The 26991-nt window shown below is 48.1% G+C and overlaps 1 protein-coding gene across 2 annotated transcripts in view; it reads right to left on the bottom strand.

Moving 5' to 3' along the window:
• Nucleotides 1-26991, bottom strand: part of SSH1 (slingshot protein phosphatase 1) — a 542618-nt gene that overhangs the window by 85342 nt on the left and 430285 nt on the right. For both annotated transcript variants that reach the window (XM_078667402.1, XM_078667403.1), the window contains 2 exons: nt 22064-22157; nt 21076-21204 (listed from right to left, as the gene is read on the bottom strand). In XM_078667402.1, coding sequence (XP_078523528.1) covers nt 21076-21204; nt 22064-22157 — 223 coding nt within the window. The remainder of the gene's footprint in view (nt 1-21075; nt 21205-22063; nt 22158-26991) is intronic.

Below are 26991 nucleotides of genomic sequence, written 5' to 3'. Positions count from 1 at the left end.
ATGAGCAGCGTCGCCGTAGTTCTCTAGATATCGATACAGAACATTTAATTTTCTTTGGAGAGATCGGTTATTCTGCTAAGAGGTCCTGAGGAAGGTGGTCATAGCCCACCGAAACGCGTCGACCTTGCGTATTAGATCACACAACTATACGTGATCCCTCCGACACAGAATGAAGAGTGAATGTAGTATGTATGAAAGTGGTTGCATGAGAATTTGGTAAATTAGCATTAGTTTCTATTGTCTGTACGATATCTTCATATTAATTGCCTTTACTAATTTTATGTGCTTTTTTGTAAAGTATTTCTATGAAATGAAGTAAGAATATAAAGAAATGACAAGAAATAAATAAAAAAGCTAAAAATAAAAATATATGGAGTCACCTTGTGTTTAAAATAAGCTTGTAGAAAATATAAAGTTGTTGTGTATAGATATTAAGAGGTCGTGAGGGAATTCGTGTCTTTTGCAGATAAAGAACGGGCCATTGGATTATAAGATTTGGAGGTCTCTGAACACGAACTCATTAACACTGTGAATATAACAAAATGTTGTGAGATATGGTAAGAATGGCACAACACATTACTATCATCAAGCATCCTAATAGGCAGGCAGCCAGCAGCAGATCAAGCAATTAGGAATTCAAAAGAATCCCTAGAAAAATAAAATTAACTCATTCACTACAGAGGCAAGCCTGCTCCATATGGATGCGAGGAAAATCACAGATAAAGTAAAAATGACTGAAGTGGAGGTGAACGCTTTGTGGGAAAGGGAGCATCAGTTGGGAGATTTTGTCGCTGCACAAAAACTAGTGATGAGACAACTGGAAGACAGAGCACAGGAAGCAGAGGGGCGTTCTAAGTGAAACAGCCTCAGATCTGGAGTGCTCTGAAGGAACCTCAGCGGATGGGTTCCTTGAAGATTAGATCTTTCTCCTTGCTTCCTAGTAGAAAGAATACAAAGGGCCCGGAATGTGATTCCAGTTCTTCCCCCTAGTGCTACGGCTCGAGCAATCACTGCTAGATTTTATAATTAAAGGGTGTAGTGCTAGAGGCACTCTTATGGTTTGACACCACGTGATGGCCTTTGACTGCCATCATTTAAAAAAAATTTTGGCAGAGTTTTATATAGCGCGAACTAGACCCGAACCAAATCGGGTATCAGAGCGCTTTACATATTTTTCCAGTTACGTTACATGAGGACACACTTTCATTTTTTTTTTTTAGGTACGGGGAGATTAAGTGATTTGCCCAGAATCACAGGAGGTTTTTGGCGTCGTTACCGAGACTCGAACCCAGATCCCAGGTCCGAGGTCGAGCGCCCTAGCCGTTAAATCAACTCCTCTCCCCTAATTGACTTTGGTGTTTTACTTTACCCTACCATGAATGTACGACATCCTGCATATGCCTTTTTCCCTTGAAGGTTTCTTAGATGTAATCTTGCAGTCTTCAAGTGGGATGAGAAGAACAGCTTGCCAAGAACAAGATGTGCATTTGAAAGAGAGAGAGAGAGAGTAGAGAGAGAATAGAGAGAGAATAGAGAGAGAATAGAGAGAGAATAGAGAGAGAATAGAGAGAGAATAGAGAGAGAATAGAGAGAGAGAGAGAGAGAGAGAGAGGTGTGGAATGTACTTTTTTGTCTCAAAGTGCAGTGTTTAAGCAGTGGGGCTCAAATGTGCATTATGTTGTACATTGAGAGATGAAGTATGTGATGCTATAGGCAGTGGTGCACAAATGTGCAATGTGTTGTGCATTGGGAAGTATTATGAAGTTCTTACTATTGGATTTGACGAACAAGTTACTTACCTTCGGTAACGATATATCTTTAAGAAACAGTAGTTAGTATTAGATTCCTTACCTTAGAATATCCCCAGGCGTCAGTCTGGATCCGGAAACTTTTGCGTAGCAGTACCCCTGCGCGTCGGTAGGCGTCGTCTGCAGGCGTCCCCTGCGGCTCCGCGTCGTCGGCGTCGTGCGCCGTGATGACGTCGCTGGAGTATATAGACGCCGCCTCTGCGCGCTGACGTCAGTTCTTTGCACACAGCTTTTCCGCGCCAGAACACGCAGAGCCATGTGAGAACCAACACTGGTGCCATGTGAAACTAGGGCCCTGAAAGGGATGTCCTTAACCCTAGGTATCAGTTCGCAGAACGGGGAGGATGGGTGGGGCGGTAAGGAATCTAATACTAACTACTGTTTCTTACAGATATATCGTTACCGAAGGTAAGTAACTTGTTCATCTGAAAGAAACAGGTTAGTATTAGATTCCTTACCTTAGAATAGATACCCCAGCAATAGTAACCCCGGAGGTGGGTCTGCGAACCAATACAATCCTACACCAGAAAGTCCTGGAGGACCGAACGGCCAAAGAAGCCATCCCTCCGGACTTGACTGTCCAGGCAGTAGTGCCTCGCAAAGGTGTGCAGCAAGGCCCATGTAGCCGCCTGGCAAATGTCCTGCAAAGGGACTCCCCGGCCCAGAGCAGTAGTAGCCGCCGTGGCCCGAGTGGAATGGGCTCTCAGCCCGACAGGAGGCTCCTTCCGAGCCAAAGAGTAGCACGCTTTGATGCACAGGACGACCCACCGAGAGATGGTCCGTTTCTGTACCGCCCTTCCCTTCTTCTCACCCACGTAGCCAACAAACAGTTGGTCATCCACCCGGAACTGGCGTGTGCGATCCATATAAAATGAAAGCGCACGTTTTGGGTCCAGACGTTGGAGCCGCTCTTCATCTTTTGAAGGATGCGGAGGCGGGAAGAAGGAGGGTAAGGTGATGGACTGCCCAATGTGAAAAGCAGAAACTACTTTGGGCAGGAAAGAAGGTCTAGTTCTCAGAACCACCTTGTCTGGATGAACGGACATGAAAGGAGGTTTGACAGAAAGAGCCTGGAGCTCACTCACTCTCCTGGCAGAGGTGATGGCAACCAGGAAGGCCGTCTTTAAAGTCAGGAGACGGAGAGGACAGGAATGAAGCGGCTCAAAGGGAGCGCACATCAAGAAAGTCAGAACCAGGTTCAAGTCCCACTGAGGCATCACGAACGGAACAGGTGGATACATGTGCGTGATGCCCTTCAAGAATCTCGTTACAATAGGGGACTTGAACAAAGATGGCTGATCAGGCAGCCTTAAGAAGGCGGAAAGGGCAGAAAGGTAGCCCTTGATAGTGCCCAGAGCAGAGCCCTGCTGGGCAAGAGAGAGAAGAAAGAGGAGAACCTCGGAGAGAGGGGCAGAAAGGGGATCCACAGCCTTTGCTGTGCACCATGCCACAAATCTGTTCCACCGGCAGGCGTATACCGACTTTGTGGAGGGACGCCTGGCTGCCAGAATCACATCACAGACTTCAGGATGCAAGTCAAATGGCCTCAACTGTCGCCGCTCAATCTCCACGCATGGAGGTGGAGACTGGACAGGTTCGGGTGGAGGACCGTCCCCTGCTGCTGCGACAGAAGGTCCTCCTGAAGGGGCAGGCGGATCGAGGGACCGACTGACATGCTGAGTAGCTCGGGATACCAGTACCTTCGAGCCCAGTCCGGAGCCACAAGGATAACTCGGGCCCGGTCGCGCCTGATCTTCTTCAGCACTCTGGGCAGAAGTGGTATAGGCGGAAAGGCGTACAACAGACCGCAACTCCACTCGCGCCGAAAGGCGTCGCCGTGCGAGTGCCGTCTTGGAAACTCCAACGCGCAGAACTGATGACATTGCGCGTTCTCTTCTGTGGCGAATAGATCTAACCAAGGCTCTCCCCATTGCAGAAAGAGGCCTTTCGCCACGTCCGAGTTCAGACGCCATTCGTGATCCACCGAGCACCGACGGCTGAGTTCGTCCGCCCTGGCGTTCAGAGAACCTGCCAGGTGTTGAACCGTCAGAGTCACACCCGGACGTTCCAGCCATTGCCAGAGACGCAGAGCCTCCTGGCAAAGGGTCCACGACCCCACTCCGCCCTGCTTGTTGCAGTACCACATGGCGGTGGTGTTGTCCGTGAACACCTGCACTACACTCCCGTTGACAAAGGGGAGGAATGCCTTTAGTGCTAGGCGAATCGCCCGCAGCTCCAACATGTTGATATGGAGCCGGGACTCCGCCGGAGACCAGATGCCTCTGATCTCCGCCTCTCCCAAGTGGCCTCCCCAGCCCTGGAGGGACGCGTCCGTCACAACTACGTGCTCCGGTTGGGGAAGGGAGAGGGATCTGCCTCTGACCCAATCGCGGTCCGTAAGCCACCACTGCAACTGTCTCGCAGCGCCCTCCGAGATCAGGACATGGTCGGATAGGTTGCCTTGATGCTGGGCCCACTGAAACTTCAGGTCCCACTGCAGAGCCCGCATCCGCCACCGGGCGTGATGCACCAGAAGGATGCAGGAAGCCATCAGCCCCAGCAGCCGCAGCGTCAACCTGACCGAAACCCGGGATAACGGCTGAAAGATGGGAATCAAAGCCTGTATATCCCGGACCCGCCGTTCCGGAGGATAAACTCGAAACTGCGCCAAGTCGAGAACCGCTCCGATGAAAAGGAGCTTTTGAGAGGGACACAGGTGTGATTTCGGCACATTGATGGAAAACCCCAGCTCGTGCAGGAGGTCTGCCGTCATCTGAAGGTGGTGGACGACTGTCTGGGGCGAGCCCGCCTTCAACAACCAGTCGTCGAGGTAGGGGAAGACTGAAACCCCTAACCGGCGCAGATGAGCTGCGACCACCGCCATCACTTTCGTGAACACCCGTGGGGCGCTGGTAAGGCCGAATGGGAGCACGATAAACTGAAAGTGCTCCTGGCCTACCGTGAACCGCAGGTAACGCCGGTGGCCCGGCAGGACGGGGATGTGAAAATACGCATCCTGCAAGTCCAACGCTACCATCCAGTCTTGTGGGTCTAGAGCAGCCAAGACCTGAGCCAAAGTCAACATCTTGAACTTCTCCTTCCGGAGGAAGCCGCTGACGTTCCGTAGATCCAAGATAGGACGCAGGCCCCCCTTGTCCTTCTTGGGTACCAGAAAGTAGTGGGAGTAGCAACCACACCCTACTTCTGGCCCTGGAACGCGGTCGATGGCCCCCTTGGCCAAGAGGGCCGTAACTTCCTCCTGCAGAAGTGTCAAGTGGTCCCCCGACACACGGTGGTTCTGCGGTGGCATGGCTGGAGGAGTGCTCTCGAAGGGGAGGGAGTAGCCCCTTCGGACGAGCTGCAGCACCCACCTGTCCGATGTGATAGTGCGCCAGCGGGAGTGGTGATGGCGAACCCTGCCACCCACTGGCGTCACATGGGCCTGAAAGCTCGGACTAGGAGGATTTGGAGGCTGCTGCGGGGGGAGGTGTGGCCTGACCTCGCCGCTGTCCCCGACCGCCTCCACGGCGGAATCCACGGCCACCACCGCGTTGAGAAGTGTTCTGCGGTGCGTGGCTGGCAGCACGTGTGGGACCGCCCCTTCCTTGGCCACGAAAGGAGCGAAACGAACCCGTTTGCTGGCGCTGGGTCGAGAGACCCAAGGACTTGGCCGTGACCCTGGAGTCCTTGAAGCGCTCAAGCGCGTTGTCCGCTTTGTCGCCAAACAGGCGACTGCCATCGAACGGCATGTCCATCAAGGCATTTTGGACATCCGTCGAAAAATTGGCGGATCTCAGCCAGGCGTGGCGACGAATCGCCACCGTCGTGGACATCGCTCTGCCCAGCGAGTCGGTCGTATCAAGACCACACCTGATGGAATACCTCGCCGCGTCTCGGCCTTCAACCATAGCCTGGCCGAGCTTGTCCCGTACCTCCTGCGGGCGTTGCGGCAGACACTCCGCGACCGTATCCCACAGAGAGTGGGTGTAGCGGCCCAAGAGGCAAGCGGTGTTGCAAGACCGCAGTCCCAGACTCAGGGACGAGAAGACCTTTTTGCCATACTGGTCGTACCTCTTAGATTCCCGGTCGGGCGGGGCCGACGGGAACGCGGATTGGGAAGTTGAGGCCTGGATCACCAGACTCTCAGGGGTGGGATGGGTGGACAGGAACTTAGGGTCGTCCGAACACGGACGGTGGCGCCTGGCAACGTTCCTATCAACAGGCGAACCTGAAGCGGGCCTGGACCACGTGCCCAAAAGAACGTCCGTCAAGGCTTCATTGAACGGCAGCAGAGGCTCCTGTGGGCATGACTGCAGTTTGAAGACCTCGGTGAGGATGTTAGGCTTCACTTTTGCGACGGGAGCTCAAGGCGCAAGGCCTTGGCAGCCCTCATCAACACCACAGAATAAGCAGCCCCAGCCTCCGACGCCACAGTGGGAGGCGAGACAAAACCAGGGTTAGGAGATTCGTCCAGACCACTGGCATCACCCAAGTCACCTGTCCAGTCCACGTCGTACTGACACTCGCGTGACAGAGGGTCCTCAGACCCCTCCCAACCCTCTCCATAATCTTCATCATCACCATATAGTGATTCAACGATGTAGACCGGCTCCTCGGGGTCAATGGGCCCCATCGGCGCCGGACTCGGCGTCGGACGACGCCGGTCCGACTCCGCGTCCGGAATCGGAGAGGGAATGGGGGTGGCGCCGCCCGGAGCCGGCGCCGGAGCCCCGACGCCGGCCGAAACCGGCGTCGGAGTCACGGCGCCGCGCAGAGGCGGCACCACGGGTTGCCCCGATGGAATCGGCGCCGGAGAGGCCGGAGGACCAGCCGGCGTCGACCCTGAAGGGCCCAGCGGCGCCGGGGCCGGAGCCGCCGGCGGCGTCGGGGCCGGAGCCGCCGGCGGCGTCGGGGCCGGAGCACCCGACGGCGTCGGGGCAGGAGCACCCGAACCGCTCGGGCCCCCGGACGGGACCACCGGGCCCGCAGGCGCCGTAGGGCCCGTCGGAGGAGACAGCGCCCTCATGGCCATGAGGAACTCCTCTATCTCCTCGCGCGACGCGCCTTGCCCAGGGACCGGCGGGTATGGAGCAGGCAGCTTCGGCGACCCACGCGGAGCCGCGGGGGTGGGGCCACCCGAACCCCCGGCCGCATCGCGCGAGCGTCGGGGGTGTGATGACGACGCCCCGACTTCTTGTGTCGCTTACCTGAGGAACTGGAGGAATGGTGACGACTTCCGGAGCGCTCGTGGCGGCTCCGCGACCGTTCTCTCGACCGCTCCCTCGACCTCCGCCCGGAGCGGGACCGCTCCCGACGCGGGGCCGACAGCCGGAGCTCGAGTAGCTTGCGGGACCGCTCCCGTCTAGCCTTACTCGTCAAGGCCCGACAGTCGACGCAGGACTCCACGTCGTGGTCGGCGCCCAGGCACCGGAGGCAGAGTCGATGGTGGTCGGTGACCGACATCAGGCGGTCGCACCCGTCACAATTTTTAAAACCGGGCATCCTACCGGCACCTAAAGAGTTAGAGTAATCAAAAAACTTTGGTCAAAAGACCGGAGTACTGCTCTTCGGATCTGCGCTAACGGGCGCGGAAAAAAGAAGAACTGACGTCAGCGCGCGGAGGCGGCGTCTATATACTCCAGCGACGTCATCACGGCGCACGACGCCGACGACGTGGAGCCGCAGGGGACGCCTGCAGACGCCTACCGACGCGCAGGGGTACTGCTACGCAAAAGTTTCCGGATCCAGACTGACGCCTGGGGATATTCTAAGGTAAGGAATCTAATACTAACCTGTTTCTTTCAGATATGGTCTCATGTCATCCTGAATCCTGACTCAGGAAAAAAACGTTGTTTTTTTTTTAAAGAGATTCTAAAAACTACTTGCCAATTGTTACTAAATTGTAATGTGTGACTTTTTTTCAATCTGTTACTAACCAGTTGCCGTGATTTAAGTGAGTATTAGTTATATATACCATTAGACTCTCACAGTGATCTAAAAATGTTGAATACATTGATGTTGTGGCTGTTAGCGGAGATAGATTTTATTTGTAAATTACTTTGTTCCAAAGTGTATGAAACTGAAATTGTGTGGGGAACTTTGCAGAAATTTAAATTGCCCAATTTCAAACTTATACATTTAGAAAGGCAATCCCCTTTTTATCCTAAAGTTTCAAGGCTTTGCTCTGCTCAAAGCATTCACAATGCCATGGAACAACAACAGGGGAACTAACTCCAAGTTCATATGACAACAGCAGTGGCATGTAATACTTTGTGTTAGATTGTTTTTGAGCACAACAAAGGTGAGCATAAGCAAGCACATAATTAAGGCATCCAAAGAAAACAAAGAGAGTGCATTTTAATGTTTCCACTCATAAATAAGCATGGGAGTTGCATTTCATTAAGGGCCCTGCAAAGGCATGAGTCATTACAATCCAAATGTTTATCATTTGCTTCCACGTATATGACTATTGAACAATATTAGGCTGTGGAACGTGTATTGCCCAACAACTGGGACATAAGGATTGCTGTCTGGGATAAGGTGTTTTAAAGTCTATTTAGTCTGCTTGACAAGCAGATATTCTCTTTTGCCCTCCTGCTCTTAGGAGTGCAGCAAAGTTGGTTATTTCAGAGTACAAAAATCTTTTCTAATGCTGCTTTTCATCAGCAACTTAAGTAACATGGTACGTAGGACCTGCACCATTGGATAGAACCAATCAGTGACGCAGCAATTTAGATTGTTACCTTCTATTGTAAACTCTGTTTCTGTCACAATTGAGTTTTAAACAGCCTTTAGCCGTCTATTTAGCAAGAGCTGTGAGGTTTTCATTTGGTGGAGCTGCTGTTGAGCGATGTTCTGGGCTACTGGATATGACCAGCTGAGTGTCTGCAGCATAAGATAATAGAGTGAGACCGAATGATCTTTAGTCTGCAAAGGGTTGAATATAAATATTGAACAAGGTAGGAGATCCAGGAGGAACCCCACAATTCCGAGGCAAACAGTCGAAGTAAAAGGGCTGTCACAGATCGGAAAAATATGATCCTGAAGGAACGAGGCAAACCATTTTCATGGCAAATATGTCACCCCAGAGTTATGAAACCTCTCAAGCAAAATCACATGGGAAAGTGTCAAAAAAGCGGCACGAAGATCTAATCACATTAACGCTGCAGTACAGCTTTGTTAATGTTAGTTTGAGGTCCTTGGCCACAGCCTAAAGTACAGACTCAGTACTGTGACCAAGACGGAATCCTTACTAAGAAGAATGAACAAGCATTGAAAATGCAATAGGTCTCACCTTTTATTAAGTTAAAACCATTTGCTTTGCTATACAATAGCATTAGCAAAGCAAATGGCATTAACTTAATTAAAGGACAGACATCACTACAAACATAATAAGTATTCATTTATATTGTTCTAAACTGACTGCATGCTCTGAACCAAAATAAGCACAAATAACGTTAACCCACTTCACATACGAGCTTACAGGGAATAAAATTAAGAGGCTTACTTAATTCTACCGGGGCCAGTAGGTAATTGTTTTCGCAAGTCCGTTTCTGCTCAGGTGCAAGCGTAGGGCAACGCGATTATGGTGATATTAAAAACTGTAGCCAGCCAAGTGGGTGATCTTGAAATGGCGTCCGTGGTGTTGCAGAAGCCGGTCTGAGTTTTGATGCTTCCCTGCCGATGTTGGTTGGAATGCGTGGCTTCGAGGCAGGGCACTGGCCGGGGGAATCGGGCATGTGCTGCTGCCGCCGGTGCCTGCTGCTTGACCTCTGGTGCAGGCGGGACTCACCTTCTGCCCGGTGCTCCGGCCGCTGCATGGATCTTGGCGTCTCTAGCTCCTCGCAGACCTGCATCGGCGCTCTCCGGTTCAACAGCGCCTCACACAGACGGAGGTCGGGTCTCTCCAGCGGGCCGCATACTCCGTGGGCGGTCAGTCACAGACCTGGGGCCACCGCGCCTGCGCTGAGCTGGGCAGCAAGGCGAGCATCAACAGAGAGGCTGGGAGAGCCTCTGGGGGTGGAAGGCCCTCCCGGCGCTGCAGGGGCTGCTGCTGCTGTTGATGGGCTATCGCATTGTGCACGCACAAGAGGCGCTGTCTTTCCACATGGGAGGTTGCAAACCTCCACTGACAATGGAAGGCAAAACAAAAGGCCGGGACGAGCGTGCCCTTGAATTCGTGCCAATGTGCCCTGAAAGCGAGGGGAAAATAGGGGATCTCCCCCCACATCGGGTTTTGCATCCACCCAACTTTTGTATCTTAAAAACGCATGTGGGTGGAATTTCAACAAAAGCTACTCTGCCAACGGCTCTCATCACCCCCACTTACAAACTAGTATCGTTTAAAGGGGGGCACAAAGGGAGGGTCCTCCCCAGGAATAAAATCACCCCACTGCGCTTGGGACAGTAGAGGTAGGGAGTAAAATGACGGGTCGGGATATCAGAAAGGGAATGGGGGGTGCAAACGGGAGGAGGGGAAGAGCCTGAGCAAGGCCCATCCAGACTGGGTCTAGCGCTCATGAAGTCACAGACATGCACGCACGCGGGGTTGGCTTGTTTCAAGCTCAAACGGCTGAAACCAATATTTAGGGGATCAACGCATGAGACGCCCTTAGAAACTGGAACACACAGTCCTGGCGGGAACCTCTAGATCCCGACAGTAATTACATGGCCTTGTGAATCATCCTGTGTGCGCCCATGTTTATCTGACACGGGGAAGGTGAGGGACGGCGGGTGGGAAGACGTCATTGCAGGAGGGAGGTGTCACATTTCTAAAGGAGTCTCGCTGCTTGCTTTGCATGCACACAGCATGCGCGTGGTCTCGTCTGCTTCACGGCTGTCGGCTGTCGTGAAGACTTTTCTTATCTGCTTGTTAAATAAACAAGCAGATAAGAAAAGTCTTCATGACAGCCGTGAATCAGGTGAGCCAGTTTGGGTAGGCCGGACCAAAAAGCAACGAGGCAACGAAAAACCCTCCTTTCTAATAGGAAGCCAGCGTTTACCACAAACGCTAACACTGCCCAATGGAAATGAGGGGCGGGGCTCAAGTCCCCTTTTCGAAACTGACTTGTTGACTATAGCTTACGCAGGCGAGGAGCGCATGCGGGCTCATAAGCCAGGCAAGACCTAAAAAGGCTGTTCTGCTCTAGAAATTCTGACAATTGGTTATTAACATGTTTCTCTAAAACCTTACCAGTGAAGGGAAGAAGTGAGATGGGTCTGTAATTTTCCCGTTCGAAGGGATCCAAGGAACATTTTTTTTTAACCAAAAGTTTAACTATTGCATGTTTCCAAGCTTCAGGCAACAAAGGGAACAATTCGAGAGGTGCCTTGGTGCAGGGTGGGTAATTGCTGCAGGCTGGTTGATAATATTAGTGGGGAGGGAATGGGGTGCACAGTTTATGCGGAGAGCCTAATTTGATCCTGTTGAACAGTACCACCAGATCATCTTCTACAGGAAGGAAAAAGGAGAGATTTTCTTTGGGGTCTCAGGTAGACTAGAAATAGGAGGCATGCATATATCCAATATTTTCCTAGAACAAAATCTGGCTAAATCATTGCAGCAGGCTAGCGAGGGCGGCACTTCTGGATTTTTAGAAGATGGATCGATCATAGGTTTAACTATTATAAATACTTCTTTCACTGAGTTAGCAGCATTGTCAATCGTTTGAGCTAAAAACTTGCCCATGTTCGTCTAATAGCATAATGATAGATTTTAATTGCCTTTCTGTATTCACATTTACTAGGGGTGTCACAGGTCTTCCTCCACTGTCTTTCTATGATTTTACATTCCATTTTCTGCACCTGAAGATGGGAGTCAAAAGAAAGGGCAGGCCCCCTTGGACACAAAACATGACCAGTCACAACGGTTTTGTCTAGCTTAGAGGTGATCCAGTCCTTTAATTGAAGGTCTGCTTCAGTTACATTCTCTCTGAAGTCTGGCATTATGAGAGTTAGTGGACATCCAAAGTCTGCACAGCTCAACTTAGACTAACGTCTATCTATACTAGACGTGTTAAAAGAAGGGCTGGGGGTATCAAGAGAAGATACCAGAGTCAGGACCACAAACTCACAGGAAAAGGCTTATTCACAGTTATCAGGTACATTGAAGAACACAGAATCTAGAAGATAACCCTTCTTATGTGTAGATGATTTAAAAAACTGTCAGTTGGTTTGCGGCTTAATCATCTAGTACATAAATTGCCTATGTGCAATGTATGTCAACAAAGAAAATATTAAAATCACCTAGCAGTGTAAAGCTAGAATGTTTGCGAGCATGACAGGCTAACGCTTCGGGCATATCTATCAAATACTGAGTCGGAGACTTAGGAGGGCGATAAATGAGGGCCTCTGAAAATGCATATGTAGACGAAGAGTTAAAAGTAGCTTTCACTGTCTCATACCAGGAACGTCAAGATTACACAGCTTAATAGAGAAATGTATACTATGGTGATCCCTCCTCTTTTTCTGCCTAATTGATCATACCTGGTGATGTAGCTAGTAGAGATAGCCAAAACAACATCTGGCATAGAGATCTTGTGAAGCCAAGTCTCATTTAAGAACATTACATCTGGTTGTCCCTCCTCAATAAAGGTAAACACGTCCAATTAACATCTTGCTAAAGAGCTGCAATTTATCAGAAAAAGATGCTAAGTTAAATTACCTATGCAACAGCTGGATGAAACAAGCTACACTGGTGTGTAGGCACAGATTTTACAGACTAGTTAGTAGTAATGAATTAGGGTTAATTACATATACACAGACGATCATGTTGCTGCTGTGCAATTATCATTAAAAGTTATAATGTCAATGTATACTAGTACTGTCTCTTTCTTTCTTGTTGAGTGTGTGCTTGGCCTCATCTCAAGAGTTTTACCCCTACAAATAATAGCACAACTGAATTACTTGTTTGTAGTTTCAATTGCCTCACTGTACTTTCAATAGTCACTGTATGCCACAAAAACGCTCAAGTCATTCTAAAATGTTTTTAGGTCTCGCCTAACGTTGCAACGCATGCGCTGCTTGCGCGGCAAGACATACAGTGAGAGAGAAGATTTCAGAAGGGGGCTTGAAGCCCCGCCAATCATTTTCTTTGGGTCGCGTCAGCGTTTATGCGAAACGCTGGCTTCCCATTGTAAAAGGAAGCTTTTTGGTCACTGCCTATTCTCCCTTTTGGACGGCTCTCCGGACTGGGTCGTCTGCTACACAGCTGTCGTGAAGCACTTTCTTATCTTTAGGGAGGGCCATCTGTTTCTAATCAGCATGGCCTTAGCGAAGCCATGCTAATTAGAAACAGATGCCCCCCCCTAAAGATAAGAAAGTCTGCAGGCACTACTCTGCACACTGAGGTCTCCTCGTTTCAGCGTGCCCTCGGAGCACACGTCCGCTCAGGTAGCCCCTCCGTCATCTTCATTCTGTTTATCTTCCCCTTTCTTTGCCTCTTCTATTAATTTCCCTCCCCTTTCTTTTTCTCTTTTATTTCCTTTCGAATACTCTATTTGTTCATTATCTAATTCCATAATCTGGATCACTGGGGATTAAGCTAATTGTAATCTTTCATGCTTGTGACATTATTCTTTGTAGCTAACTAGGACTAGTTTATCATTTTTGGGGCAACAGGCCCCCAGCGAATTGGGATGGTGATTAGTTCTTTCCGCAGTGCTAGGAGATGGGGAGGGATGTGCATGGGACTGATGGGTGGGGGGGGGGGTGGACATTTGAGACTTAGTTATGGTTGTGTATTTTGCATGATCTGGAACAGCGCGGTTGCTGGGAAGCAGAAATTTGATGAGTGGATTGCTGGGGTCGAGTGAGAAACTACAGTTCTGGGTATAGTGCACCACTATACTAGGAGACATGCCTCAGATATAGTACTCCTTCAGGAAACCCATTTATTGGGAGACAAATGTTGCATGTTAACCAAGGGGAACTATTGCTTGTTGGCCCATGAAGACTACTCCACTGGCTACAGAGGGGTTGTGATACTGATGCAGAAGGCTTTCCCGTTTGAAGTGGTCAGGGCTGTGAATGATACCCAGGGTAGGTATGCAGTGATAGTTGGGACGTGAAATGGAGTTACTAGAGTGGTGGGATTGCTTTACCTGCCGCTACACCTACAATCAGCAAGACTGGAGGAATTAGAGGTCTTCCTACTGTAGCTTGCAGATGGTCAGTTTATCCTGGGAGAGGGACTTCAATTTGGTCATAGACGAGACAGTGTACCACCATAGTAGAAATGAGCATAGTGGGGACCCGCAGCTGAGACGATTTGTGGAAGTAAGCCGAATGGGGGATGAGTGGAGGAGGTGCCATCCATCTGTGTCACAATACTCTTCCTATTTAGGAGTGCATAATTCCTGTTCACATTTGGATTACTTATTTACTCAGGATCTATATATGTGCTGGCTCCATAATGCTAGATTTCTGGATCGAGAGATCTTGGACCATTCATCACAATATGCCGAGTTGGGTGCATGTAAGAGAAGGGATCATCGGGCTGGAGACTAGACCCTAAATTACTAACAAGCATTTGCAATGCAATAGGTCTCGCATTTACGCGAGTTTGCGCTATTTACATTGTAAATAATAATGCCTTTTTTTGCTGTTTTTGTTTTAAATATATAAATAAAAGGCATTGTTATTTACAATGCCAATAGCTGAAACTCTCGTAACTGCGAGACCTATTGCATTGCAAATGCTTGCTTACAGTATGTGAATGCGATTACCCTTCCATCCAGCGTCCAATGTTACATTTAATGGGCTGTCTCGTCGACAATGCCACTCCCATTGAAGAACGAACTGCACACACCTTGCATGATTGGACAGTTCACAGAAGTGGACAGTACCAAACAGATGCCCTGTCTGACTGTGAGGGTTGGCTTGCTAAGAATATGCAACCTGTTCACAAGTATGCAAAATAACCGACAAAAAGTTGTCACTGTGGATACTTGGAGCCGAGTTTAGTATGAAACACTTGTATTGGTTTGCTTCAAGCAAAATGTAGGGGCCGTCCAGTCACGTGCCTGTTTTTTGTTGCTGGTTATGTTGCACTTAAACTCCAAATTGTTATCAAGTAGATGTTGTATTGATTGTATCTCTGGGGTTAAACACCTTTTGTAGGAATGCTAGAAAGCGATATAGAAAATTATGTGTGCTTCCTTTGTTTACGTTGAATTTGGAAAGTTTGTTTGCCCACAGATGGCCACGCGGGGGTTGCAATGGCAGCAGGGTGATGGGCCCGTGTAGTGTGGTTTCCTTTTGTGCAGAGTTAGTGTTCAGTACTCCGTGGGCCTAAGGAAGCGTCTGCCTCACATCTCGGTTAACGCAAGACTCATGCGTCCCCAGGCCCTCTTTATTTCTTGTTCCGGAGAAGATGCCCGCTGCCTTTTAAGTAAGCATGCAAGTCCAGAACTAAAACCCAGCCGGTTTCGATGTTTTATTAAACATAAGATAGCCCAGTTGGAAATTAATTGATCGGTCCCCCAATAAAGCCATTGCATGTAAATTGGCTGTAGTTATTCTTTAAAGCCCAGATTGCCCAGTTACAACATTTGCCTTTGTTCTGCAAGCAGGGGGGAATGCTTTGATCTTATTAAGTATTTCCAGGCATGGAGGGGGGGGGTGCTCACAGCTAGGTCTGGCCCGCAAGCGTGGAGCGCGCCCCTGCTGTAGGTCAGAGGTCATGCTATGAGCCCGCCCTTGTAAACAGTTGATGGATTGCACTAGCAGAAACCCTTACATCACCAGGGCTGAAGGGTTGTCTGCTTGCAGACTGCCTTTATAGGCTGGAAGAAACCGCTCACCAGACATATAGCTGAATGTCCGACTTTAATAACTATATATTACAAAGTGTTTGTGTTTTAAAAGAGGTTTCGGCACTCCCGCACTTATTATTTCTGTTGAAGGGGGTATATTTTTTTTTTCCCTTCAGAATAGGCTGATACATTACTTTTGTTTTTGACATGCCGATTTGGGGTGGGGCTTGGCAGCGACCAAATATGAATGAAACGTCAAGGGATGGCGAAAAAACTGGGAACATTAAGAGTCCGTCTGGCGTTGTTGGAGAGGTCCTGGTCACTCCCTGATGGGGTGGGGTGGCCTCAGGCCCGATTGGCGTGAAATGTTTTTTAGGCCACAAGGTGACCCGTCCCGTCTTTCAGGCCCGAGTACAGGCAATGGGGCTGTCTGAAGCGAGGTGTCACCTTTTGAAAGGACTCCTTTAAAGGGTCTCGAGCGCTGGTTTTGAAGCTTGGCCTCACCAGTGCTTTCACGCTTGTAAGCAGCTTGCTGTCAGCACCGCCGAGCCGCAGATGTGAAAACAGATTGTCCAGGACTGTTAGGGCAGCTTGGGTGCGCACCGGCATTATGGGACTGACCTTTTGGCATTTTATCGAAATCTAGCACTTCATTTTTATGCTCCTCACATGAGAATGTGACACACACTGATTGCACGCTATCGCTCACACCCCGCTATGATTTCAATTTGCACAAAATTAAACAATCATGTTTCAGTTCTTCAGTTGGGTGACATCAAGTAATTGGAATAAAAAAGAAAAGAGCTCAACCTTATCTCTTCCTATAACCAGATACAGTGCTAATGTATAAAAAAAAATTGAAAAAGAAAAGCATTTTTGCGGCGCGCACAAATGAAAAAAGTTAAAGAGCGCCATGCGCACGTTGCACGCCGTGCCCTGCGGCTCGTGCCAGTAGTGCAGAGTGAGCCCTGGCGCCAGAGAGGGAGTGCGGGTGCTGAAATCCCAGGTCCCGGGTGAAGATCGACCAATAGCAGTGCGGGGCTCCCATGACTGACGAGAGAGCCCTGCATCGTGCTGGCAGAAGTAAAGAGGCGTTGCAGTGCCCCGGAAGCATGCGGCAGCCAGCCGCCGTTAAGGAGGAATTCCCCCCGCAGACCGGGTGAGTGGGGGACTCTCAGTTTGTCTACTGGTTGTGCCGATGAAGGCACAGTGTACAGGTTGATGTCCTGATGTCCTGAGCGGACCCGCCGTTGCGGGCCTCTCCAACGATGGGGAAAGTTTATTTAAAAGCATAATATGGGGACCAGAAGGTTAAACTGAGCGCGTGTGTGCATAAAAAAACAAAAGGGAAACTTACATTGCGGAGGCTTGCGACGACGGGCGCGTCCACAGAGCTCAATCGCCAAAAACCTTGCGCGTGCCCCGGTCTGTCCCACTTCGGAGGCAAGTCGCTGACAATAGACCTCGCTGGCGACCGTGCTTTCGCGCTGCATCGCCAGGCGAAACCTAAAAAGGGAAAGAGCGGCCGACGAACTACACTTGGTCACTGACACTTATTCCCATGAACTCACATTTGAAGCGCCGCCTGTGCACCAATAAACTACTAAGCAGAAACGTCAACATACATGCTCTATCTAGAACCGGCACCCGGCAGGCTATTATTAACAAGCCACCAGATGAGCATGAACTCACATTTGAAGCGCCGCCTGTGCACCAATAATTACTGAGTAGAAACGTTAACATACACGGTCTACCTCTGTTATGAGGAACCCATAACACCCACGAAAAGTACGACATGCACATAACATGATTATTGTTCGTTTAGATAAAACACGAGCACATTCACTCGAGCACCAAGCTTGTTTACAATCACCATTTTTTTAGGAACGTAGTGACCTTTATAAGTTGAGTGGCAATTTCTTTTCATTCATAGATATTCCCCAGATGAAGACTTGCTCAGGCCGAAATGCATAGGGATATTTGAAAATTAAACAAGAATGTGAAGTGGGAGATGAAGAACAATTTCCGCGAAATGAAATAAAAATTAATATTGAAATAACAAACAAACGAGTGCGACAAAAACTTTATTAAAGAGGACTAAGTCTCACTATAGAGATAATAACACAGTGCCCAGGGGACATACCCCACGGATATGGGGATGCTATCATAATGACTTATTCCCATGATAACATAAATACGGTTGACTCTGGGATTATCTTATGGGAAGCATTCAAGGAATTCAAGGCTGTACTGTAGGGACAGCTGATATCCTTGACCAAGGTGAAACGCAGAGACAGGTGGTAACAGATGCTAAGGGTAGAAAATATGATCACTGGAGCAGCACAATATATTCAGTGCCCTCGTGAATACTTACAACACCTGCTAGATCTAAAATGTAGAGAATTTCAGGGGCTGGCATCATATGCATCTCGTGCACACCACCAAAAAACACAGAAAAGATTATATGAGGTGGGCAACAAAGTGGACAAATTGTTAGCATGATTGGGCAGGAGTGATGAAATGATGAGATGTGTGAGTGACATCCAAACCGGCTTTGGTGAGAGGGTTAGCGGCAATGCAAATATTGCTGAGTTTTTGCTGAGCATTACACCCACCTCTATACTTCTGTCAAGACTTTCTACGATGGAAAGGTGAATGATTTCCTTAAATACTAATCAATCCTTAGGCTCACTGACACCAACAGGATGAAGCTGGAATCACATTATGAAGCAGTGAGAATAGATAAGGCCATTAGGACCCTGTAATCAGGTAAGGCTCAAGGACCCAATGGATTACACATAGCGCTATACAAGTGCCTTGCAGGCAAGGTCCCTGCCCATCTCCTGATAATGTATGTTGCAGCAAAGAAGAAGGGCTGCAAGGCAAGAGAACTCGGATTGGCCATAGTTACAGTTATACATAAGCTAGGTAAAACCGCTAACCTATGCTCCTCCGATCGGCCAATCTCTCGCCTAAATGCAGAGACTAACATTTTTGAAAAGCCACTAGCGACCTGATTGACCCGGGTGATAACTACCCTTGTACATCCGGACCAATGTGGCTTTGTCCCTGGCAGAAGCACAACATTGAACTTGAGATGACTATTCGGCTTTACAGCCTACATCGACAGGTCCACTGAACCAATGGTGTTGGTGTTGTTGGATGCATCTAATAGCTTTGACTCCCTTCAGTTGCCTTACTTGTTCCGGGTGTTGGGATTGATGAATATAGGGCCTAGCAATCTGACATGGGTGAAATTGCTCTATAAGGACCCCCTGGCGTGTGTTAGAGTCAATGGTGAATATTCTGCCATGTTTCCTCCTCATAGAGGCACCAGACAGGGTTGTCCATTGTCACCTATGCTTTATGTGCTGGCGAAAGTGTCATTAGTATGCTGGGTGCGAAGTGATCCACTGGTCTGGGGTCTGTGAGGGGATATAATATGATTGAAGAGAAACTCCTTGTACGTGGATGACATCTTATTGTATGTCTCCGACCCGGAGCGCTTGATCGACAAAGTAATGCAGAATACACATAGAGGGAGATACCATGGATTTCTCATTAACTGGCCAAAATCGGTTCTCTACATATTCTATATTGACAAAATGGGAGCTGAGGGTACAGACAAGAGGGCTTCCGATACTTGGTCATCCAGTTACTTGGCCCTCATGGGGACTTCCTTAAGGACAACCTCTATAATATCCTGAAGAACTTTAGAAGTGATGCTGCACAGTGTAAAACACTCCCACTTTTGCTACTTGTCTATATAAAAATATGGTCCTACAAAATGTATTTATGCGCAACAAAACACACCTTATGCTATACCGGAAGATTCTTTCAGAGTGTAGATAAAGAGCTGAGGCAACTGCTGTGGGATGACGGTGCCCACAGAATAGCGCTCTCTAAATTAAGGAGTGTATGAGGGCGGCATGGCCCTCCTGGCCCTAGGAAATATTACCAGGCAGCGCAATTGGTTGTAATAAATGACTGGCTGTTCGCAGGCTGAATCCTCTACGGCATGAAAGAACGTTGATGGGCCCCAAAGGATATGTGACTGCTATATATGGGAAAAAAGAGTATTGCCTGGCCAACATATATTAGGGTGGTGTTGGGACAAAGCTCTTCAGCACATGGGATGGGGTGGTCCTCTGTGCGGACTAAAGACATTCCACTATGGGAATCTTGGAGAGGCGCAGCGTCTGACTGGGTTTGAATGTTGGGATCCTATTGGAATTAGTACAATATATGATATATGAGTTTATATCGATATGGAGAAATTACAGACACTGAGGGGCTAATTTCAGATACCTGGAAGTGAGGACTTTCGCTACTTGCACTTCGGACACACCATCTGTAAAGACGTGCCGAAAAATACATATGTGGAGGATGCAAACCCACTAGAAGATGGAATACTAGACAAATGATTACGGCATAAAGCCATTACCCTTATATACTAGAAGCTTGTAAACAATCTCTGCGATGTACTGGAGGCCATGAGGGGACTATGGGAGCAAGACCTCAGAGAACTGATAGAAGAGGAGTGGATTGAGGCACTACAGGGGCTTAGGGAGGTGGCAATAAAATCAGGGTTTTATTTAAACCAGTTAAACATCCGATATAGGGGGTACTACACTACAGTACTGATGCTGAAGATTTGACGGGCCGGTACTGACGACTGAACAGAGAATGTAGATAGAGGGGCACATTCCTACACATTCTATGGGAGTGCTCAAAGTTACATTGACACGGACGAGAGATAATGAGGAACCTGTCCGCAGTGATAGGCCAGCCGCTGCTCGCCAGTGGGAAGCTCAGCACCCTGGGTATATGGTAGGACCCGCCTAGCACTATGTACCATTGCCTATTTTGCAATCTGGGTATAGTTATAGACAGAAGTAATATCACACAACACTGGGGAGGAGGGGTACCTGCAATACCACGACTGGAGGAATGATCTCAAGATATGGATTAGTGTATTGGGGCTGAACAATTTGTGTGTGAGGGACTGCCCACATACATTCAAAACGGTCTATGGCAGCACTACAAAGGATATTTGAGTGTTTAATTCTGTATGTTGCGGCTGAAAGACCGGAAATGGTACAGCAATGCTACTGTATTGATCGAGAACACACCCACGCATTGGGTTGCATCACACGTCATGTCTTTTATAATGTTGCTTCTTCTTACAATAAAAAGAATTTAGAACAAGAAGTATCCGTCCAAATCTTTTTGAGGCGATCATGCAAAAAAAGGTATTTCCTTACAGGTACATACAAACATAATTGTGATAAATATCATGTTGCACTGGTAGCTTTTGCACGCTATTCAGCACACAAGCCTGAAGTATTTGCACGAAAACAACTGATATATGTTCAACTTGCTCACCACAGAAAACATCAAGCTTGCATGAATTCACATCGAGTGCCATGAGCTTATGTTAAAAACTCATTTAAACAATAAATAAAAGTTATGTAAATGTTCATTAGTTAGTGGCATACGATGGCTCCACTCACCAGATAGAGATAATCAAAGATGGGAGTAGGCTTATCCATTTGCCCCAGAATAAGCAACATTTCACTGTCAATGTATTCCTTATATTCCTTCAAGTTGCAGTTCATCTTCTTCTCAAGTTCAGTCCGAATCTGAAACACAAATATCAAGAATGGTTGATTTAGAAAGCTTTTCTTTACGCAAGTCTGGTGATTTTAGACTAATACACCATTACGCCTGCAGTAGCATATGTTAGGGGACATACTGCAAGCTATTTATAGCTGTGATAGTGAATAGTAGCAATGGATGAAAGGGAGGGAAATGTCAAATGTAAAAACATGGGTTTTACTGTAGCTTTTCTAAAGGAATATGTAAAACTTCTTAATCATGGGCATGGACAAAACAGACATAAATCATTAGCACAGAAGTTTGGAAAATAATGATGCTGTTGCCTCAGTCTAAGTTTAAAGATAAAGTCTCACACAATCTTACATGATGCAACAGTCTGACAGTACAAGATTATCTTGTACAAAGCCATGCATGCCCACATGAACTACAGAAACAAATTGAATTTCTATCACATTGACTTTCTAGGTCTAAAAAAACAGGAACATGTGATCTTGCAAATTTTCTCACATGTCAGTCGCTCAGAACGTATTACTTGGTCAGGCAGAGAGCTGGAGGTCCTGTGGCTGTGCGTGCTATTCAGAGTAAGGTTCACATAGCTTCCTTCTACAGTGGGCCCAAATGCACCACCTGCCTTGCCCATCTCTATTCCATATGCTCACCACCTCCATACAAATAATATATGATCCTGAAGTAGTCATATTTGAGACACCATTCATCCTTTAATGAAACATACCGATGGAGTGACTAGGGTTTAGCATATTATGATTGGTTAGTATAGCAAGTAAATGGAGGAAACCGTTCCTAAATACATTTTTTTAAAAAGACCTCCTTGCCATTTTACGCACCAGAAGAATAACTGATGCAAAACATAATGTGACTCACTTCTTTGCAAGTTACATTTTCCAGGTCCTTACTCATCATGATACTGCGGAGTTGGGCTTTAAGGATACACTCTGTTCTTTCTCCCTCTGTCGGCCTAAAAGGCAGAAGCGTAGTTCAGTACAAGGATTGTTATAAAGCAAACTTATGAATGTGTTACTATCAGTGGCTTCACATAATATACATAAATAAGCAAGTTACTTACCTTCAGCAACATATTGTCTGGTAGAGAGAATGTATCTGCAGATGCCTTACCTTAGAGAATCATCCCCAGATGTCAGACTTAATCCGGAAATGTTTTGCAAGCAGTACCCTTGTGCACCATAAGAGGCATCATTTTGCTCCCAGTGGCATCGTTGGCATTGTCCGCGCCGGAACGGAGTGAGCGGTGCCTATACAGACGCCACCACAGTGGTTACTGATCTTCTTGAGAACTCTGGGCAGGAGTGGTATGGACTGAAAGGCATCCAGGAGGCCTAAACTCCACTCGCAACGAAAAGTGTCTCTGAGCGAGAGTCGCCTTGGAAACTCCAGCACGTAGAACAGCTGACATTGCGTGTTCTCAGCAGTGGTAAACAGATCTAACAAAGGTTCTCTCCACTGCAGAAAGAGACCTTGCACCACCTTCATGGAGACGATATTTATGATCCACTAGGCATCTTCCGCTGAGTTTATCTGCCCTGGTGTTCACAGAGTCCGCCAGGTGTTGAACCACCAGGAAAATTCCCTGCTGTTCTAGCCATGTCAAGAAACACAAGGTCTCTTGACAAAGGATCCCGACCCCACTCAGCCCTGTGTGTTGCAGTACCACATGGTGGTGGTGTTGTCTGTGAAAACCTGCTCTAGCCTTCCCTTGGTGGACGGTAGAAAGGCTTTTAATACCAACCGGATCATCCAGAGCTCCAGAAAAATAATGTGGAGTCCAGATTCCACCGCGAGACCTCTGATCTCTACCTCTCCCGGATGGCTGCCCCATCCCAGGAGTAACGCATCTGTCATCAATGTGAGATATGGTTGGGGAAGGAAGAGGGGTCTGCTGCTGACCCAATCGTGGTTTGTTAACCACCACTGCAGATCTTTTGCCGTTCCCTCCTAGATCTGGACCATCTCTGAGAAATTCCCCTGATGGTGAGCCCACTGGATCTTCAGGTTCCCGCAGAGCCCGCATATGCCAGCGGGAATGTGTCACAAGCACAAGCAGGATACATGAAGCCATGAGTCCAAGCCTCACAGTCAGTCTTATCGAAATCCAGTAGAGGCTGAAACATCTGTATCATATTCTGAATAACATGGATTCACTGGTGTTGGAGGGATGGGCGGAAACAGAAGCAAGGAGGCTGTATAGGGTGAATAGTCAAGGTTTTATTGTAGTAGTAGGTTTAGACTGGGTGGTAACAACAGAGAGTCACATGTTCTTTTGCAAGAACTGTTATAGCTGGTTTCAGTTTCCTTCGTGTCGTAGGAGAATTGTAGAGCAGTTTCTTCACTTCTTCTTTAGTCCTATGGTCCTCTGGGAATGGAGTTCAGGTGGAAGGCCCAAGGGTTGCGCCTCACCAACAAGGGAAGAGAAGCAGAACAAAAAGGGAGCAGTAAACTTATGCTCTCAGCGTATACCATTTACTTCCACCACACCACTGTGAAGGATTGTTAAATGGACCGTGATGGGAGGAGTAAAATCGGTTACTTAACAAAAGAAATCAAGTTGAGGTTTTGTGCGTAGGGTTATCCCAACCCGGGTCTGAGGGAAGCTAATGACTGACATCCACCTAAGACGCCCAACCTTTTCCTCTCCAGTCACTTACCGCTCTCTGCCACAACTCTCCAGAGTTGCGGCGGCTCTTGCGCGTCCTTAAGAGTTCACCAGTCTTCACACCACAGCTTGGGGTCTTCCTTGTCTCCGGCGTCGTTTCGACTGTGCTGTTCGACCGGAGTCCTTCTTCCGATCCTGAACACCTTCCCGTCTCCTCCGTCTCTCTTCTCCCACTCTCCTCGACCTCAAATGCCCTCCATGTCCTCCTTATCTCCTCCTTCTTGATTGCTTTCTCCAGCGTTAATTGGGCCGCTGTCATCATCCGCCTTCCTTTATATTGATTGGTTCTTGGTTTATTGATCCATCCTGTACGAAGGAACGATAGTCCGTTTTTGTTTTCTGTATTTCTGGTTTTTGAATCCTTGATGTCATCTGGACCCCGGAACAAAAGAACCCAAGGCAGAGACATCGGGATTGGATCAATGTTGTAAGTAGGTGCTTGGGGAGCTTCCTTACATCCGGCCGGGATGATAGTCCTGAAATTGCACCGTGACCAGAACAGCTCTGATAAAAGGGAGCATTCTAGAGGGAGTCAGGTGTGACTTAGGCACACTGATAGTGAACCCCAGCAAATGCAAGAGATCCGATGTAGTCTGGAGGTGGGAGATGACAGCCAGGGGCGAGTGCGCTTTCAACAGCCAGTCGTCGAGATAGGGGAAGACTGGCACCAGTGATCTTCGCAAATGAGCTGCAACAACGGCCATTCCCTTGGTGAACACTCACGGGGCAATGGCAAGGCCAAGGGGGAGCATGTCAAACTGAAAGTGCGTGCGGGTCGAGGTCAGATATGACTTGAGTGAGCATTCTTAACTTCTCCTTCTAGAGGAAGAAATGAAGAGAAGGCCGGTCTAGAATAGGACGAAGGCCTCTATCATTGCTGGACACCAGCAAGTAGCGGGATTAGCAACCACTTCTTGCATCAGTTTATTGTTAGAAAATACACAGTCCCTAAACCATGTAAAAATGCCTCTCATGGACAAATTATGCTTCAAATACCCAGGTATAGGAATCATAGGCCATGCTTCCTAAGAATGCCTATGTTATGCCAATAATGCCCACCATTAAACCAGGGCTGGCACTGTGCCACAGCTGGATGCCCAACATACATCAGTTATGGCCATTGTTATGGAAGAAGTGGTTGCCACTCTGTCAGGAATGGCTAAAATCAGGCCAGTCATGCTCTTAATATGTCAGTGGGGGTGTCAGTGATGGCAGCAAGTATGTAATTACTAGACTTGTATGCCCAAAATAGTCAAGGACGAAAATAACATGGCTATGGAAGACTTATACCATGAATGGGCACAATTGCGTCAGAGATAATACTCTTATGATGGAGACTAGCATACATATTTGGCAGTCCTTGACACTAGGAGTAGCTTTAAGGAATCAACACTGTTTATTTGGGAAGGACACAATGCCACACACCCACACAAAAATGAATGTGATGCTTTTAATTTTCTCTGCCCTGGATGCATACTCTCTTCTCCTCAGCTCTTTGGTTGATCATGCTCCCAACTAACACATTTTCACTCTGGTTCTTGTAGTCACACCCTTTGGTGGGTCAGCCCTGGTTACTGCTGCTACTATTCTTTGATGACACACACAGTACGACTGATCGAGCAGTGTGGATAACATGGACAATCTCCTTCTTAGGTAGATTTAAAGTGGATAAAGATGGTTCATTTGGCAGACCCTTAGACCAACGCTGCAGCTTCCACATGCTTCAACACCATCCGCATACTCAGCAAGACCTTCAAATGGACCCACCCCCGAATCCAGGAAGACCGTCACCCATGCACTCATCACCAGCAGGCTGGACTACGGTAAGGAATATGCTACTTACCAGTATGCATCTGTTCTTGGCATGTAGGGCTGCTGACATTCACATCTGTGTATAGATCGCCGCCTAGTGTTGGGTCCGGATGATTGCACATTGTTGTCCTGGAATAGTCTTCGAAGTATCACGAGATAGGTGGCTCCTCCCCTGGACTACAGTGCGCATGGGCATCGACTCCATCCCCAGATTGTTTTTAGCCATTGTGGCAAAGATGGAGTGTAATAGTGATAGCGATGGCCATGCTAAGAGTAAGTGTTAAAAAGTCTGCAGCCGCTACAGGCGCCGGGGAGGAGGGCGGGCGATATGAATGTCAGCAGCCCTACATGCCAAGAACAGATGCATACTGGTAAGTAGCATATTCAGTTCGAGGCATGTGGGCTGCTGAATTCATATCTATAGCATAGAATACATAGCAGTCCCTCCATTAACGGCGGCCGCCTGTGCCAGCTGCAGAAGTCTGAAAAAGTGTTTTAAGAACAGCCTGCCCTACAGCTGCCTGCTGCTTGGAGTGCACATCTACACAGTAATGTTTAGTAAATGTGTGTGGTGTAGACCATGTGGCTGCTCTGCAAATATCTTCCAAAGGGATATTACCAAGGAAAGCCATAGAGGCCCCCAACTTTCGGGTGGAGTGGGCTCTTGGAGGGACCGTTAAAGTGCGCTTAGCCTTGTGATAGCAAATTTGAATGCACTTAACGATCCACCTGGCTATACCTGCTTTGGAAATGGGGTTGCCTTTGTGCTGGGCTGAGAAGGCAACAAAGAGTTGTTGTGTTTTCCTAAAGTCTTTGGTCCTATCGATGTAGTACATCAAGGCTCGTTTGACATCAAGAGTGTGGAGCATTCTTTCGGCAACTGTTTCTGGGTTTTGAAAGAATGTGGGCAGTTCAATGGTCTGATTGACATGGAACTGCGAAACCACTTTAGGAAGAAATTTAGGGTTAGTGCGCAGCACCACCCTGTTGGAATGAATTTGAATGAATGGCTCTTGTACAGTGAGCGCCTGTAGCTCACTAACACGTCGCAGAGACGTAATGGCAATGAGAAAAGCCACTTTCCATGTCAAGAACTGAATCTCACATGAATGTAGAGGCTCAAATGTTGGGCCCATCAACCTGGTGAGGACCACATTGAGGTTCCATACAGGAGCTGGCGGGGTCCTGGGAGGGATGACCCGCTTCAGGCCTTCTAGGAAGGCCTTAATGGCAGGCACTCTGAAAACGGAGAGATGCTGCCTGTTCTGGAGATAAACCGCTATGGCGGATAAGTGTATCCTGATGGAAG

The sequence above is a fragment of the Lissotriton helveticus genome, chromosome 11, assembly GCF_964261635.1.
Source record: "Lissotriton helveticus chromosome 11, aLisHel1.1, whole genome shotgun sequence".
NCBI classification, from domain to species: Eukaryota; Metazoa; Chordata; class Amphibia; order Caudata; family Salamandridae; genus Lissotriton; species Lissotriton helveticus.
Note: the sequence above shows the minus strand (reverse complement) of the source record. Positions and strands in the feature narration are given on the sequence as shown.